We start from the raw sequence: 17489 nt of genomic DNA on the forward strand, positions 1-17489 counted from the left end.
GGCACCGCAGGCCGTCCTGTCCCCAGCCCTGGCCCGAACGTCACATGACCTGTCCAAGATGGCTGCGCCCATGTTGGTAAATGACCTTTGGGGGTTTTGTTTGTCTTTTGGCCTCTAGGAGAGAAAGGAGAGGATTTGAAGGGTTTTTTAATGCCCTTGGAGAGCAAGGAGGGTATTTCTAGGGGGCGAGGGGGGCCCTGGTGGGATTTCCGTGGTTATAATGTGGGGAAAGAGACCCCTTTTCTGTTACTTGTGCTTTACGTCCCTGTATCTGCATGTCCCAAATATCCCTCTGACTGAGGCTTCTCTTGGCTTGTTCCCATTTTTCATCCCAATAATCAGTTTTATTAGAACATCAACCAAAAGTACAAGGCTAGACACATGCTGAAGTTTAGGTGTTTCCTCCTTTCTATATTAGAAGATGCAGAGTGAATAAGAGTCCTGTAAGAAAGGGAAGTAAGAAAAGCACAGATGACCTGAGTTCTTATTCTGTATTCAATTTCACTGTTAATGCTTTCTTCATAAGACCCATGTTTCTGATATAATAAAGAGGTTTCTGTTGAGTTAAAAATAAACAAGGATCCCCTTTTCTAGTTACAGTCCTTTAAAATGTGCGCCTGCAGAATCAGCATTTGTATGTGCATCAAAAGGATGCCTCTCCGCTTGCTTCATTTGGATAGCTTTAAAATACCCATTTTGCCTCTGATTTCTGTGGAAGCACTTGGTGCAAGAACAGGTTTCTCCTTTGGAAGGTTAGTCATACTCAAGGAAGGTACTACAACAGAAGGATGATGAATGGCATGTTGCCCCAGTGTTGGTTTAATACCAAAATGTTCTTGCAGCCTTCGCTGCATATGCATATTGGCTTGCTTCAGAGGGAAATAAAACAGACTAAGCAGAGGCCTGTTGTTGTTGCTGTTGTTGTTGTTGGGAAGCTTTCACCTGGCTAGGCGCTCTTTTATTTTTGAAGAGGAGGAGTAAAATATATAGTAATTTAAGAGTTTACTAGAGTAATTTAAGAGCCTATGCATCTGAGGGAGTAGTAGACTGAAGTCTACTCAAGCTCATGCTGCCAGTTTCTTTCTTTCAGTGAGGTCCAAAACACACTGTAGAAATAATCCAGTTTGAGACCATTTTTACTGCCCTGGCTCCATGCTAGGGAATTCTGGGAACTGTAGTTTTGTGAGACATTTAGCCTTCTCTGTCAGAGAGCTCTGGTGCAACAATAAACTACAATTCTCAGGATTCCCTTGGAGAGCCAGGGCAGTGAAAGTGCTCTCAAACTGGATGATTTCTGCATTTGAGAACAAGTCCAAGAATGTGGTACATATATTTGATGATTATGGAGATAGTGCCAGGCTTCCAATAAAGTTGACCTTAGAATTTTGGCAGTTCAGTAGATGTGCATTTCTGGATTAATTTTCCTTAAAAGCTCCATGTAGAGAGGGATGTTGGTTGAGTTCAAAGGGACTCAAGCATGGTGTTTGCTGTGCAACTGGGATGGCTGACCAGTTGGTGGTGCTGTAATATCATAAGGCAATGCTTTAGTAGAGTTCTTCTGCAATTATACTGTACCCTTTATATAATTTCCATTGGGTCAGCCATGTTAGTCTGTTACGGTAAAAAGTGCAAAGAATGCTTTGGGACCTTAACCTTCTCTGGACTTGTTCCAGCTTGTCAATATCCCCCTTGAACTGCAGTGCCTAGAACTGGACACAGTATACCAGATGAGGTCTGACCAAAGCAGGACAGAGTGTCACTACTAATTCCCTTGATCTGGATACTATATTCCTCTTGATGCAACCCAGATGCATTGCCACTTTTTTCTGGTGGGGGCTCCTGTTCCTGAAAACCTAACCACCTTCCCATTGTCTTCTTCTTTCCCCAGCTCCGCCATTGCAGAGGTGTTGCCTCATTGCTGTACTCCAGTTCTCGGTATAATAGCAGTTCAACTGGCTCCACTGCTAAACCTCTAAAAATCGGTATCCTTCAGTATCTCTGCGACCGCTTTTATGATGTTGAAACCTTTGTAGACGTCGGCCATAAGCTAAAGAAGTGGAATATACAAAGAAAGAACAGGTATGAGTACCTTTAGTGTTTCTTTTCTTCCCCCCACAATTTCTAGATCTTATAATGGTAGATAAAACCCTCCATTGTGGCAAAGCAGGTATGTTCTTTCAAACAGAGAAGTTCTCTCTTCTCTGCTTGGAAAAAAGTGAACTTCTCTTATGAATGTGTTGTGGAAAGCACAAGGGAACAGACACTTTTCCTGTGTAGTCTCACCTGAAATATCGTATGTGAACAGTGCACCTCAGCTGGACTGGTACTTTGTTTCTTTTTAGCTCTCTTCTCAGCTTCTGCAGTATTTTCTCCTGTGCCCCCCCCCCCTTTTTTTTAAACTGTAAACCAACCCAGAACTTGGAATATAAACTCTTTTTGTACTGCAGCTTCCAAAATTCCCAGTGGCCCAGTGTTGATTGAGGAATTATGGAAGTTGCAGTCTTTAAAAAAGTAATGTTTCCAATCTAATTTAGGAGGAGACTCTTCAAGTGCTTATACTACAAAACTTGGAATTTCCCCAGGAGTCTATCCTGGCTAGAGAATTTTGGGAGTTGTAGTCCTGAAAAAAAATTCAGTACTCTGTCCAACATGAAGTAGAAATGGAACTGGAAGCTCAGTTGTGTCAAAATATAGGAAAAGTCCTGCTTCATAGGATCAAGACCTGAACCCTTTCCAACAGTGGCTAGAGAGAGACCTTTGGTAAACTTTCGAGTATAGTATGAAAGGGTGTTTGCTCTACCATGGTGCCTTGGAGAGTTAGGGGCTGTGCAGACCGACATCTTTAGCCGGCCTGGGGAAGGAGTTGGGACATGCCCCGACTCTACTCCAGGCTGGCGTGACGCCACATGCTGCAACACATGGTGCACGGTGTCACAGCACTCCTCTGGTGCTGAACCAAGATGACACAATGCTAAAGGGATAAAGCAGCGGCTATAGTGCCCTTTCCAGGGTGCAAAAAGGAGCTAGGAATTGTAGTTTGTTGTGGTACCGGAGCTCTCTGACATAGAAGGCTAAATGTCTCACAAAACCTCAGTTCCCAGAATTCCATGGCATTCAGCCATGGCAGTTGAAGTAGTGTCAACTGGATCTTTCCTGCTGTGTAGATGCAGCCTAAGTTTCTTGATTCAAAACCAACTGTATCACTTTTAGCAGGTTAAAAGGGAAGATACAAAATCTTGTTAATAAAACGAGTTTCCAGTCTTCTCAAAGAGGTTTCCACCTCAATTGTATTTGTCTAATTCAGTGCTTGCGTTGAAGTCTGCCAGCGCTTTGGTGATGAAGTTGGAGCAGCTGTCTTTGCATTAAATCTGAAGGGAAGAATCAGGTATGTAATGCACACTCTGGCCGAAGTGTTCTTTGTGGGGCTGATTTGTGGATCATTTGAGAGAACACAGTTCTCTGGAATTTATCTTTCTTTTTTATCCCGTTTTTGTAGCCTAAGACTGTTAAAAGAAAACTGATCACTAGTTTGTGCTGCTAGTTTTGATTAACATTTTCCTTTCTTGCTCCTCAGAGCCTTTAAATTATTTGGGAGCTGTCTTCAGCAATTTGATAGCAGGTTACGAGTATTTTAAATACATACATATGGTCTGTGAAAAACCCCCAACATCCATATTCTGTAACAAGAAGAGTCTAAATCTGCAGTCTGAATATAGTAGGCTAATGAAGTAGTATGTCTCTCTCTCTCTCACATACACACATAGACTTTTTCTTATATATGTGGCTTAAACTATATTGTGAAACATTATATACGTTGCTGTGGAGTTGTAAAAATATATACGTATCTATTTTGTTTTAGGGCACAGGGTCAAAATGACTGGTACCAGGATAGTATCATAAATTGGAAAAACAACCTGAATTTCCAAGAATATAATGAAGTCCTCCTGGAGGCAGTGGATCTCAGTGGTTCCATCATCAACTACAATGGTCTTGATAACCTAGGTAAGATATTGGGCTCTAGTTAGGCCCATGGTTATTATGTATGACTTTATAGTGTCAGGAGAATTTTCATACCAAAGCTTGAAAAGTTACTCCAACTCCCAGAGTTACCCAGCCAGTTAAATTTAACTCTACCCAAAATGATCACACAGTATTCCTTCAATAGCACAGTCATCGTAAAAAGATAAGACCAAAATGTTTGTTGATGGATCACATAATGATTCTTTTTCAGTTACTGATGAAATAAAAGGATACTAAACTGCAGCAAATATGATGATGATTATTTTTTCAGTTCTCTTCTAGCCATTACGATTCTACAAGTGTCAAGTGTAGGGTTTTTTGTTTTAACGTCTACAGGTGAATTGATGGTTGGAGCCAATTTTTTACTGGTCCCTTAGCATTTTCTCTATTCAGAAGATGCATCCTGCTGGCTTGCTTTCTTTGATGTTACCAACCAAGGCTTTCCAGTCCCAATTAATGTAGACTGGCATTATTTTCTTATGATATCATAGATATAACCAGAATAGGAAGGACAGTATTGCACAATGAATAGTACAATACCTGAAATGCTAAATAATAGAAGTACAGAACAGATATGCTATACACCTTAGGTACAATAGAAGCACAACAGGCATCTAGATAATAATACAAGTGTTATGAAGTCTATATTTGTTGTCAGTCTGCTTAAGTCTTTTGTATATATAAATCTTTTCCCTGTAGCCCCAGAATTCTCATTGTAATGCTTATACATAGTGTATTCTGCCTCTGATTTCAGGCTTGCTAGGAACAAAACGTCTTACTAGTAACATAGTTCCCTGACTGGTCATATCAGCAACAAGAAGTTTTGCTTCTATTACAGGTTGAATAGCCCTTAACTGGAATTCCTAACTCCAAAATAGTCTGGATGGATAGATGAGATAGGGATGCTTTTGCTTTCTGATAGTTCATTGTATACAAACTTTTTTTTCATGCACAAAATTGTTAAAAATAGTGTATATAAAATTACCTTCATGCCATGTTTATAATGTGAATATGAAACAGAAATGAATTTCACACTTAGACCTGGGTCCCATTTTCAAGATATCTCATTATGTAGATGCAAATATTCTACAATTCAAAATCCAAAATACTTTTGGTTCCAAGCATTTTGGATAAGGGAGACTCAACCTGTATATTTCCATTGTATTTGTAAAGTAAAATATTTCACATGGTCTTTCCAACGCTTGCATATGTATAATGTTCTATGATGTATTGCAATATATGTAGTTTTCATACCATAGTAGGGTGTTCTGGCTAGGTTAATACTTTGTGAGTTTGGCTGCACTGTCTTTCTATCTGTTATTTGGCCATTGACTGGCAATGTTTTTGGCATATTTCATGTAGGCAAGGGCGAGGTCTGAGCATGATCGGTTTGCTTAACGGACGGCTGGTGTGTACTCCCTGCTTGTGGGTGGGGGTGTGTAACGTTCCATAGATTGCAGTGTAGTTTGCATATTTATAATGTGATAGTAGATGACTGACAAGTAAGGGAACATTGGGCGAAATGAGTTTGCAGAGAGCTGGTGGTTGGCTGAGAGAGTGAGATTTTGCAACACTGGGGTGAGCGTTAGGAGAGAGAAAGTCAAGTGGGGTTATAGTATCAAAGAAGATAGTGTATCTACACTATAGTGGATCCTCGTAATATTCTAGGAAGTGTATGCTGGTTTGCAGGTGGAGCATTTCAAATTTTGGACCAAAGTAACTCCATGATTTATAATAACATGTGATCTTGCAAGAAAGAGGAATTGGAGCGTGCTTTGCTCTCACCTATGGCAAACAACCAGTTGTGGTTTTCACTTAGCATCCTATAGATGAGTAGTGGGCAACTGCAGCAGCTCTAAGGATCATTTTTATACTCTGAGACCATTCAGGGACCCCATGGACTAATGAAAAATAAAACTAAAACCCGAAAGTGGTTGGAAGTCCACTTCTGGTTCTCAAAAAAATTGGTATTTAAAAATGTTAAATGGCACAGACAAGCCTTGCCAACTATTTCAAAAGTAGTAATACCCTGACCATGGTAGCTATAATAATGCAACTAGCTATCAAGTACCTTTCTGTTACTTTTTAAAGTTACCTTTATAGCAGATTGTCATGGCCTTGTTAACAATGTACAATACAGTAATGTAATTATAATGCAGTACAATACAATAATATAATTATAATGTAATTATATAATTGCATTATAATAACTATTTCAAAAGTACATTGCCATACTTGGAGGCTTCTAAGAGCAGCAATTCACCTTATTTAGGCCAGCCTGAGATGTCTGTCTGGATATTCTGGAGCTGTCATGGGCTTCAGAAACATCTGGGGTGAGTGGGTGGGTCCCATTTAGCTCCAAGACCATACCTTTGCTATAGATGATGGTGGTAGAGAGTGTGAATTTTGACTAACTGAAATGCATCTTTTCAGACTGGGCAAATGAAATCTATTTGCATACATTTGACTCTTTGTGCATGTACAGGATTTTGAATTTGTTTGGTTTTAATTGGATATTTTGGCACACCTTGCCTTGACTGCTTTTGTTCTGTGCTCCTGTTGCATTTGTGGAGGGGTCATGGGCCTGTTTCCAATTCCTTTTTCTCTCCGTAGTTAAGCTGAAAGCCCTGAAGCATCTGGTCCTCAGCAGGTGCCCACATATTGATGACTGGAGCCTGAGCCGACTGCATGCCTTTGCAGACACCCTGGAGGAGCTTTCGCTGGCTGGCTGCCCCCAGATCACCGAGAGAGGGCTCGCTTGCCTCCACCATCTTCAGTGAGTGCAGCTGGTTGTGCGTGTGTGTATGTCAGGTTCATTGTTGCTGCTGTATGCCTTCAAGTCATTTCAGACTAATGATGACTCTAAGATGACCCTATCATGGTATTTTCTTGGGCTGAGAGTGTGTGACTTCCCCACCCTAGTTCATGAGATCTCAAGGTGGCATAGAAATAAGATCAGTTAGGCAGTTTAGAACTATTTTAAACAATTAAAAATAATTTAAACAGCTTAAATGCCTATTAAACATTTTAGTAAGTTAAAAACAGGTTTTAAGAGATTAAATCAGTTTAAAACCATGTACACAGATGTTTTGGGGAGCCAGGCTGGTGTCATGGTTTGACTGTCAGATTACAACTCTGAACACTAGGTCTGAATCCCTGCTCGGCCGTGGAAACCAGCTGGGTGACCTTGGGCAAGTCACACTCTCTCAACCTCAGAGGAAAGCAAAGGCAAAAACCCTTCTGAACCTTGCCAAAAAAAATCCCCTTAGGGTTGCCATAAGTCAGAAACAACTTGAAAGCACACAACAATATATATATATATATATATATATATATTTGAAGTAACTGTTATGCCCTCAAACTTTTAATACAGATCATTGTTTTTACTTGTCATGAGTTGGGCCTCCTAGGGGAAGGCATGCCACTGCTGAGGTGCTGCGAAAGCCTTGTCTCATGTCCTCACAAAGTGCATTGACTCACTAGTGGCACACAACTTGGGCTACGGGACATTCCCTTGGTTTGAAATCCTGAGTCACAGCGCACACCCAGTTGAGCTGTTTGCTTGTGTCTTTCCCAGTGTCATATTGGATCTTCCAACTGGGAAGTCTCCCGTGGAAGATTTTTGCAAGGTGGCTCAGGATTACCAAGTGATGCCAAATGGCAGTAGGTTCAACAATGAGGGAATGGCAGTTCAGCTTGTAGTGTCCTCGGCAACGTGATTTAAAATTAAGGCTAATGAACAAAGCCTTGACTGATCGATCAAATTGACTCAAGGCAGCATTTTCTCTGTGTCTGCTCTAACCAATCGACCAACTCCACATTTCAGTTGGAACTGGCCACCTCTGTTTAGTCAACCAGAAACTTTAGTTCATTGATCTAATTAAGAGCTTGAAAGGCTACGAATAGCTCTCAGATCTTTCCAGCAGAATAACCAAGTTCCTTTGTCACAAAAGAAACAGAAAAGAATATACTGTAACCTTAGAAGGCTGAACATTTTTACCTGGCATAGATTTTTGTGGCTTGATGCCCAATTTGTCAGATGTATCGGATAAAGAGTTGTCTGAACTCTCCTAAAATCTTTAGTTTTGCTTGCAAATTACACGAACAGTTTGCATATCCGGGTTTATCTTTCAAGAACAATTAAAAGGCAAGGATCAGGAGGGAAATGGTTTTATTAACTCATCCTCTGTTGTGTTTCCAGAAACCTGAAGCGCTTGGATGTCTCAGACCTCCCTTCTGTTAGCAAGAAAGGTTTAGTTCGGATCCTGTTGGAGGAGATGTTGCCCCAGTGTGACATTGTAGGAATGGACTATGGGGAAGATATGGACCTGCAGGTTGAAGACGCCGTGAACAGAGGGAAGGCGGAGGAGCCTCAGGAAGCAGCCAGTAACCTGAAAACATATTAAATACCTGTGTGAGCAGGGAAAGCACTTTTTCGGAGAGGACATCCTCTCGTGGCCATAAGATTTTGTGGTTCCTTCCACAAAAGCATTCAAATTTTTTACCCCAAAATGTTTTCAAACACCTTCTAGGCATGGGGACATTTTAGGCTCATAAGGAACTTTTTCTTTAAACAAGAAGTGTTTGGGAACTCTCTTCCTCTTTTGTTTTTTAAATAACAGTATCTCCTAAAATATTCCAAAAGGTTCCCACAAGTGTTCCCAAAATGCCCCCACGCCTCCTAGAAAGGTATTCAAGGGGGAAATGTTGTTTGAATAAAATAATTTGGAGGCCACAAGAATTATCCTGCAGGTCATATATGGCCCCTGGGCAACTTTTTGCTGGGCCCTTTTTCTAAATCAGGCGTGAACTCATTTTTGACCCTAATCCAGGACCTGCCATGGACTACACTAGCCTCTGAAAACAAAGCCAGAACTCCAGGTCTGGATTTTAAACACACTTTGGAGAGGCAGAGAGAGAATGAAATGCACAGAACAAGGTGAGAGGAGGTGAACCTGAAGAATCACCACTCCTCTGGAAACTCTAGGTCTTCAGCCAGGAAAAAGGATTAGCGGAGAAGGAACTGGGGAGGTTCAGAAGGAGCACAGCAGCTGCCAAAACAGTTGTGGGGCTGTATGGTAACCAACCCTGTTCTAAAGTATTCCTGGACTTCACTTAATTCATTTTCCTCATGCACAGCATCGTAATAAATTGAGCATCCATGGTCAAGAGTAGCATATTTTATTTATTGTTCCTTCCCTGCTCCCTTCCATATGCTAAGACAGCAGAAGTAAAAGAGCATCTGGAGGAAAACAACAACAACCAAGTTTGCCCCTCGCTTGGAAAGCCATTGATTTAGTAAACTGAAAGTTGAGTTGATTAACCCGGATATCAAATATCTTGAGTTGTATTTGCATTTTCCTCATTAGGGTTTAGAAAGTTTATCGAAACCAAAGGGGAAAAGCTGTGAGTAGGAAGGGTCATTTTTTGTTCCCCGCATCCTGATTTCAACATCAAAGCAAACCTGCTGGATGAGCCGTAAATCTATGCCGTCCCCATGTTTTGAAAGTCAGGCCTTTATGAGCATCTCATAATGCAATAACTAAAGGCAGCACTCCTCCCCCTTATCTCTTGGCACCTGAAACTTAGAGGTAGACTGCCTTTGAATATGGAGGCTCTGCTTAGCTATTGTGGCTCAAAAGTCAGCATTCTGAAGATGTCAGCCACAGATGCTGGTGAAACATTAGGAATAAAGTCGTCTAGAACAGAGCCACAGAGCCCAAAAAAACCACAACATGTTGAACTTTTTCTGGTGCTCAAAGGAACCCTTCCTTGGTCTTTTCTGCCTCCGGTACCCAATTTTCTGTTAAAGAAGTGATGCCCAGGAGCAAGTCTGCTTCATTGACGGAGGTATACCTGCAACCTCCATTGCACAATGGGTCTGATAAAAAGAAACCAGCACTTCATTTCCTGCTTGACCTTTTGCATAATGTATACCCGTAATTGCTGCTAGTCCTGCTTATCCCGATAGATTTGTGTGTGGTTGTTTTTTTTTCTTAAGCCTAGAGCATCTTATTGGTTGCGGCTCCCTATCCAGAGACGGTGCCCGCCCTTTCATGCGCGCCGCCAGTTTCCATGTGGTTATGGCATGTCTCCTGCCTCGGCTCTTGTTGATGGTTCTTGGTTTCGGAGCCCCAGATGTAGAGCACCTGAGCTGCACCTTGGCAGGCTGTTGATGAAAACAGCACCGCTTTTTGGGCAAGCCAGGACAAGCCTCGCAGTACCTACACACCTGTGGGATTTGCACACTTGCAGAAGAAGCCAGATGCCCAGGGGTAAAATATATATATATATTAATAATATTTATTTGTACTAAATGCCTCAATTGCTTCATACTGAATGGAATGTTATTTATATAAATGATTTAAACAAGACCTTAGTTACTCCGGTGTTGAAAGAATTCTTGGAGAAGAGGAATCCTGCATTGCTGATTCAGGGTTAAATTTAAATATTCAGAGACTATCTTTAAGGGTAGTTCTATATCTGTTTGTATAAATTGTCTTGGAAGATGGAGGCAGAGAGGCTTTTACAATGGAAGAAGGGGAGACTTGTAAGGCTCAGCCCAAAGAGTCCTGGGTTCCAATCCCTGCTCACCATATGGTAAAGCTCACCATATGGTCTTGTGTACCTTGGCCTACTTTTCAGCTTGTTGGAATAAAATAGAGCTTGTTGTGTTGTATTTTGTTGCTATTTTCTTATGAGATGCCCTACAATTAGGTGAAAATCAGTATATAAAGTTATGTATAAAATAGAGGGAAGATGAGATTTAAAAAAAATTATCATGTCTTGTGTACTTATTTGCCAAAGTCAGCAAACTCTATCATCCACTTGCAGTAAATATAATAAATATGACTGTGACTCTGGAGACCAGGGTTCAAATCCCCATTCAGCCATGGAAACCCACTGGGCAACCTTGGTCAAGTCACTCTCTCTCGGCCTCAGAGGAAGGCAGTGGCAAACCTCTGAACAAATCTTGCCAAGAAATAGGATCACCATCGGTCAGAAACACCTTGAAGGCACACAACAACTTATCTGATGCTCTTTCACACCACACTGTTATAACCCTATGATTCTAGTTTAATTGCCATGGCTGCCTCCTGTTTAATCCTGGGATGCATAGTTTTAGGAAGGGAGACTTAAATTTCTTATCCAGAGATGTCGCCAATCTACAAACCAGAGGTTTCTGTGTGACGCAGCCATGGCAGTCAAAGTGGAATCGTAGCGCTTTGTAACTGCGTAGTGTGAAAGGGCCCCTGGTCTTTCTATGACGGAACTGATGGATCATTTGTGATGGATGCCAACCTTGTAAAAGCAGCAGTTGGCCTAAGAAGGTGGCTTTGTGTTTACTCTAGTGTTTTAAAGGCTTTCTCTCTCTCTCTTTTTGCTTGTATGGCCGGAGCTTAATTTGGGCTTTGGTACGTCTCTCCGAATCTCACATGCCTTAGTGGAAGCATTCTTAGCCTTATGGCATTGGTCAGAGGAAAGTAGTTCAGGTAGAGAGCAGTTGCTTCCTCTCTGTGATGAGTAATCCATTCCATAATGGCCTTCTCTCCCTTCCTCCCAGGAAAGATCTTTATAGAGTGTTTAAAATTTCATTCTCCATCATTATTTCCCTTTTTCCTATGGGCTGTTCATTTCTTACTGGAGCCCTTGCGGACTGTGTAATGCCATGGAGACATAATTGGAGGCAATCATTGTGGCAGCAAAACAAATGCATCCGATGAAAAGGATAGTTTTTTTGGACTACACCTCCCAGAATCCCCCAGCCAACCAAAGGTATCTTGGGCAATGTAACCCAGAGAACTAGCTTAAGGGTCTGGCCACAAGATCGACCAGCAACTGCTCCTACAGAAACAGCCATTTTGTCCTAACCTTGCCAAGAAAACTCTATGATAGGTTTGCCTTAGGGTCCCCATAAGTCAGAAACGACTTGAAGGAACACAACGCACACAACTTTTGGTCTAATCTGGGGAGGCTTTTTTAATGTCAAGGAACAATCTAGCACTTTTTAGGCTTTCTATATCTGCTAAAAGCCACTGAGTTCAACATGACCTCCCAGAGAGAAGAGTGGGATGAACCTAGATATAAGACTGTGTGAGAATTTACTTCCTACTGTTGTAAAAAGTAAGTGCATCTACATGACATTTTGATTCATTGCAAAGAAGTGCACAGTTAGCATCAGTTGATGTGGCTTGTTATTGCCATAATTCATCACAAAATGCCAGTTTTGCTGTCAGAAGAGTTCAAATACTTCTGTTTCCTTTCTTCTTATCTTAAGTTACATTGCTAATAAACTGCGGTTTAACAACATATCCTTGATCTTTTCCCGCTTGCCCTTTAGTGAGGATTTAACTTCCTTCTGATACTTGCATAGAGGAAAATCCTAGTCGCGGTTGTTATAATAAAAGCTAACCATGTTTTCTTAGCATTATCTCTTAGTTTAATATATGTCGAGAGGAAAATTCCATAATCGGAGGGCAATCATGTGCCAGTAATTCATTTAATTTCTGTGTTCAATATAAACTCAGGAAGTTAGTCTCTGCCTCTGTGTCATCTGCATGCTTCCACTCCAATTCCTCTATTTTTCTATACTGTCTGACTCAGACTTCTGCATAAATGGAAAGTCTATATTAATTAGCAATTGGAAATCTATTGCAGTAAAATAGTAACACGAGGCATTTCGTCACCATCGTGTGAATCATCTGACTACGTTGACTGATAGAATGTAAAATATATGTATTTGATTAACATTTCTGAGCATTGAAAAACTTTTCTATGTTCCTATGAAAGTAAATACAGTGGGCCTTTGGTGTCTGCTGGGGTTTGGTTCCAGAATCCCTCATGGATACCAAAATCCATGGATGCTCAAATCCAATATTAAATATAATGGCATAGTAAAGGTATCCTTCATGGATACCAAAATCCATGGATGATCAAGTCCCATTAAATGCAATGCCATAGTAAAATGGTGTCCCTTATATAAAATCGCAAAATTAAGGTTTGTTTTTAGGGGAAATTTTTTTGGGGGGGAGAAATATTTTTAATGTGTGCATAGTGGAATCTGTGGATGCAAAACGCATGGATATAGAGGGATAACTGTATAGAACATATTAAGCATTTAGTGTTTTTAAAGGTAAAATGTAAGTATATTTACCATATGTTTTTATAATATTGTATTACACATTTTTGTTTTGCATTCACTCCAAATAGTTTCTGACTCTAACTCTCACTCTCTTGTACATACTCACATATCATTGTTGCATTTTCAACCTAAATTCTGCTCTTTTTATACCGGATGAAGGGAATGGACCCTCTTCCCCTAACAGATTTGGAGCCTGCAAACTTGCATTTCTCTCCATGGAAGGAACAGATGCTGTATTGTCACACTTTAAAAAAGGAATTTAACGGCTGTTCCCTGACCTGTCACAACTTTTCTTATCACCTCCTCCAGTTCCTTGTGGTTCTCATAATAGAGGTGACTCAGACGTGTAACTAAATTCGGTTCTCCCTGCAACACACATACATACACGCACCTCTACCTACTACGCCACACTCAGTTCTGTTTTTACTTTCCTGCTTTTTTAGGCCCGGCGGTGTTTGGTTTGAAAGGTCTCCAGGTTCGTGTGGCTTCTCTTCTAGCCCAAGATAGCTCTTTCACAGAAAGGAATGGTTGGGGTGTGGGCATGGTTTCTATTTTGCTGATGAAAGACAGTGTGGAGTGGCTGGAGAACGCCAAAAATGGAACGTTTGGCCACCCATGTCTTCCTTGCCTCACCCACTCAGCAGTCATCACTCACTATAAGGTCGCCCACATGAGGATTCAGAGCTGGCTTGGAAAAAGAATACATTTATCCCTCCACGATTCGCTGGGGTTAGGAGCACAGGACCCCCTGAATGTGGAAAAACCACAAATAACAAAAACACTATTACCTGAGAGAACACTTCTCTAGGAATCTTTATAGGTCTTCCAGTGCAACTCCGTGGTCAACATCTGCCAGACGTTGACCATCAAATTGCACTGGAGGAGCTACAAAGGCCTAGCGGAGTGTTCTCTCTAGGAATCTCTAGGTCCTCCAGTGCGACTTTTGGTTCAAGCTGTCCATAGAGTTGTGCTGGGGGACCAAGATATTCCAAGAGAGAGCATATTAATAAAATCCGTGAATAATCAGATCTGCAAAAGTCAAAGAAGTAAATGTGGAGGAATGAGTGTACTGTTGCACATTTGAACTCATGGGGATCGTTCAGGACCTCTCCATGAGATTGAAATCTTGCACATATTCAAGCCCCATGAGGTCTGTGCATACAGAGTGTGTGCCACAGGTGCGCACCCCATTAAGGCTAATAGCGGTCGCCCCTCCGCAGATTTCCAAATCCACACATTTCAAGTCCCTGGACTTGGAGGGGTGATTGTATATACTTTTTTTGCAAGTCCCAGATTCTCCAAGCCAGTTTGGGCAGAGCTGCAAGGCCCATCTAGAACTGAGTTTTGTTTTTTTTTTGACACACTATCCATTTGCATCACAATTATTATGATTTAGCATTGAATACTACACCAGGAGGGTTTGACAAACAAATGCCGAAACGGAAAGGGAGAGACTGACAAGGTACCAAGGTACTACGTATCCCTAAGTACTGTATATTACAACAACAAAACTGCTATTGGAACTTCATCCTTCAAATAATAACTACAATAACACCCTGTGACAAACAGTGGAAACTATCTACTATACATAAAACCTATAAATACAACAAAATTGCTCATTCAAAGTCCAGTGGTATTCCAAGTTCTTCAGGCCTCTGCTGTAGTTGCAAACTGGTGGAACAGTTCCCACTGTGTGTCACATTGTGTTCTTGTAAATATAATTTGAAGCATGAAGTTCCAATAGCGGTTTTGTTGTTGTAATATACAGTAATTAGGGATACATAGCACCTTGGTGTCGTGTTAGTCTCTCCCTTTCTATTTCGGCATATGATTTAGGGTTGCCAGGGTGAAAACTGGAGAGGGCTCTGGTCCCTTTGCCAGTTGTGTAGAAGATGGAATTCCAGCAGGGACCCATCCATGCTACACAATTGTAGCACTATTATTTCCCCAGTTGTTTAAGATGTCTGCTGTAACAGGTGTTGCAGTTCTGGCACAGTGTCGAAGAGGCAGGGATGGCTTATCTTGTTTAGAAATAAAAGCCACATGCGCTAGCCAAATGCTTCTCCAAGCTCCCTTTTTACCATTCAGGCCAAGTGCAGTCAAGTCCTTGGCAGCTTGCTTTTGCAAGACTGCACAGGTCACTTCCAGGCAGATAAAATGGGGGAAGTGCAGCCACTTGTGAGAACAAAAGCCTTAAATTCTGACTCATTCAAATGTGCGCCTTAGTTGGGCTTACCATTTTTTAACCACATACTGACTTGCAACTGACGGCACAACCTCTCTTTATGCCTTTGATGTACACTGTGCACATTCCGGGACCAGTGATTCTCTGCCTTTTCTTTGGGTCACAGACTCCTCTGAGAAACTGATGAAAAGCTATGGACTCTGGCCAGAAAAATGCACAGAAACATATGTGCATGCAATCTTGCATACTGTTTATTGCACTGACCTTGGTTACTGTTATAATATTTGCAGATTTTTTTTTACAAAGGCAACATATTACTTGTTATTTGAAGGTAACTGAACCAGTTTAACTTCCCATTGCTTTAAAAAAAGGATCCAGATGTTACAAACTGTTGGATCGTGGCATTGAACATACTGAGACCACACCTAATTGTAATTATACAAACATTTAGGTTGTCTAGTGGTGCTCTTACACTGTAAAAATAATACCATTTGACACTGCTTTAAGTGCTGTAGCTCCATCCTATGGAATCCTGGGATGTGTAGTTTTACAAAGTCTTTAGCTTTGTGTGCCAAAGAATGCCGGGGACTAATTAAACTACAAATCCCAGGATTATGTGAGAGCCATGGCAGCTAAAAGGATATCAAACTGCATTAATATTTTTGTGCAGATGCACCCTTTATCAGTAAGAAGTGTAATGAGTCCCCAACCAAACCTTAAGGATTGACTTTTTCCCCAACTACAACTCCCAGAACTCCCAAACCATCATGACCATGGCCATCTGGACTGGTTGATCTGGGAATATTACTTTCCTCATGTTCTAGCTGTTCCATGGTGGGTACATATGCCAGGGAAAGAATAGGGTAAGTAAGGGGTAGTATGGCATACGACAGCATGGCAGGTTTGCAACGGAGGGATACCATTTGTACTTTTGGAATAATTCTGCCAATGAGTTCCCACACTGCATTGCGTTATTTTGTGTAATCGTTGATGAATATCCCCTGATAAATGGAAGGCGAGGCTGCTCCTGTTAGTCACCAAATCCAAACGGAGGCATGCTTTTTTGTTATTCCTGCCGTGTCTTCTCCTGAGGCACAAACTTACTCAAAGCCTGTCTCAGAGATGAGAAAATGGAATCTCTTGCTCAGAGTTTCCTCATCCTAAAACTTTGGCCCAGAATCTCTTCCGTTCCACGCAGGCCAGTCTTTCCAGTCCCTCATTCCTTTCACATCCCACAACCAACACCGTTGGGCAGGTTGGGTCAGCGTAGTAAATCCAGAAGTTACTTTTTACACAAACTGTCATTAACCTATGGCCAAGTCCAAACAGGTGACGGTCAACCAACACACCCAAACCACACATTTCTCCTTCGCTGCTTATAATTCTACTTTGCTGAAGAGGTGAAAATCTTCCATGAACTCCATGCCACAAAAAGTGGTGCCAGCTCAGCTTTCCGTTCACCCAAAGCTGAGAAAACATCTTTTGGTGTCTTTTTCTCAGCTTATAGGAAACTGTTGACTGAATACCTAAAATAAAACGTGTTGGTGCCAAGATGTTTTTTTAAAAAAGGCCCCCAATATAGGATGGACCATTTTTCTTTCCTGGCTTTATAATGCAACTAATATTTAAGACCTAGTGTGGTGCGGTGGTTTGAGTGTTCGACTCCAGGAGACCAGGGTTCGAATCCCTGTTCAGCCATGGAAGCCCACTGGGTGTTTTTTGGCAAGTCACACTCATCCAAAAAGGATGGCAATGGCACGCTTCTTCTGAAAACCCTAGGATAGGATTGCTATAAATCAGAGGAGCTTATCACACTGGGGCTAATTCTGGCATTAAAGAGAGATTAAAGTGCACTTAAAGCATCCCGCAAATAAAGCGAAAATGGTGAGTAATTCCGCGAATGATTATCATACGCAATTGAACAAATAAAGTGATATCGGAAATGTATTGTTGCTGAAATCCCAAATGTAAAAAGATGTGTGTTAATGCTTCTTTGTGACTGTTACAGACTGCCAAAATAAAGCTGCTTCGGGTCTCTTTGGAGGTATGCTATTTAAATGATGCATGGGTCCCAAGAGTCCAGAGGTTGGGCCAAAACCACACTCCATTCCTAAGCACTGGAGGGCAGCTTTGCTGCAGCTT

The 17489-nt window shown here is 41.4% G+C and overlaps 2 protein-coding genes across 2 annotated transcripts in view; both read left to right on the forward strand.

The window, feature by feature from the left end:
- Positions 1-10699, forward strand: LOC121917542 (distal membrane-arm assembly complex protein 2-like). Its single transcript, XM_042443591.1, has 6 exons — positions 1-76; positions 1889-2079; positions 3305-3385; positions 3860-4002; positions 6634-6796; positions 8222-10699. The coding sequence occupies exons 1-6, from the start codon at positions 59-61 to the stop codon at positions 8424-8426; spliced, it is 801 nt and encodes a 266-aa protein (XP_042299525.1). The 5' UTR covers positions 1-58; the 3' UTR covers positions 8427-10699.
- The window catches only part of LOC121917541 (N-acetyllactosaminide beta-1,3-N-acetylglucosaminyltransferase 2-like), an 18016-nt gene continuing 10692 nt past the window's right edge, over positions 10166-17489 (forward strand). Inside the window, exon 1 of the mRNA XM_042443589.1 lies at positions 10166-10295. The gene's annotated coding sequence lies outside the window, so the exon portion shown is untranslated. The remainder of the gene's footprint in view (positions 10296-17489) is intronic.

Source organism: Sceloporus undulatus, unplaced genomic scaffold, assembly GCF_019175285.1.
Source record: "Sceloporus undulatus isolate JIND9_A2432 ecotype Alabama unplaced genomic scaffold, SceUnd_v1.1 scaffold_23, whole genome shotgun sequence".
Classification (NCBI taxonomy): domain Eukaryota; kingdom Metazoa; phylum Chordata; class Lepidosauria; order Squamata; family Phrynosomatidae; genus Sceloporus; species Sceloporus undulatus.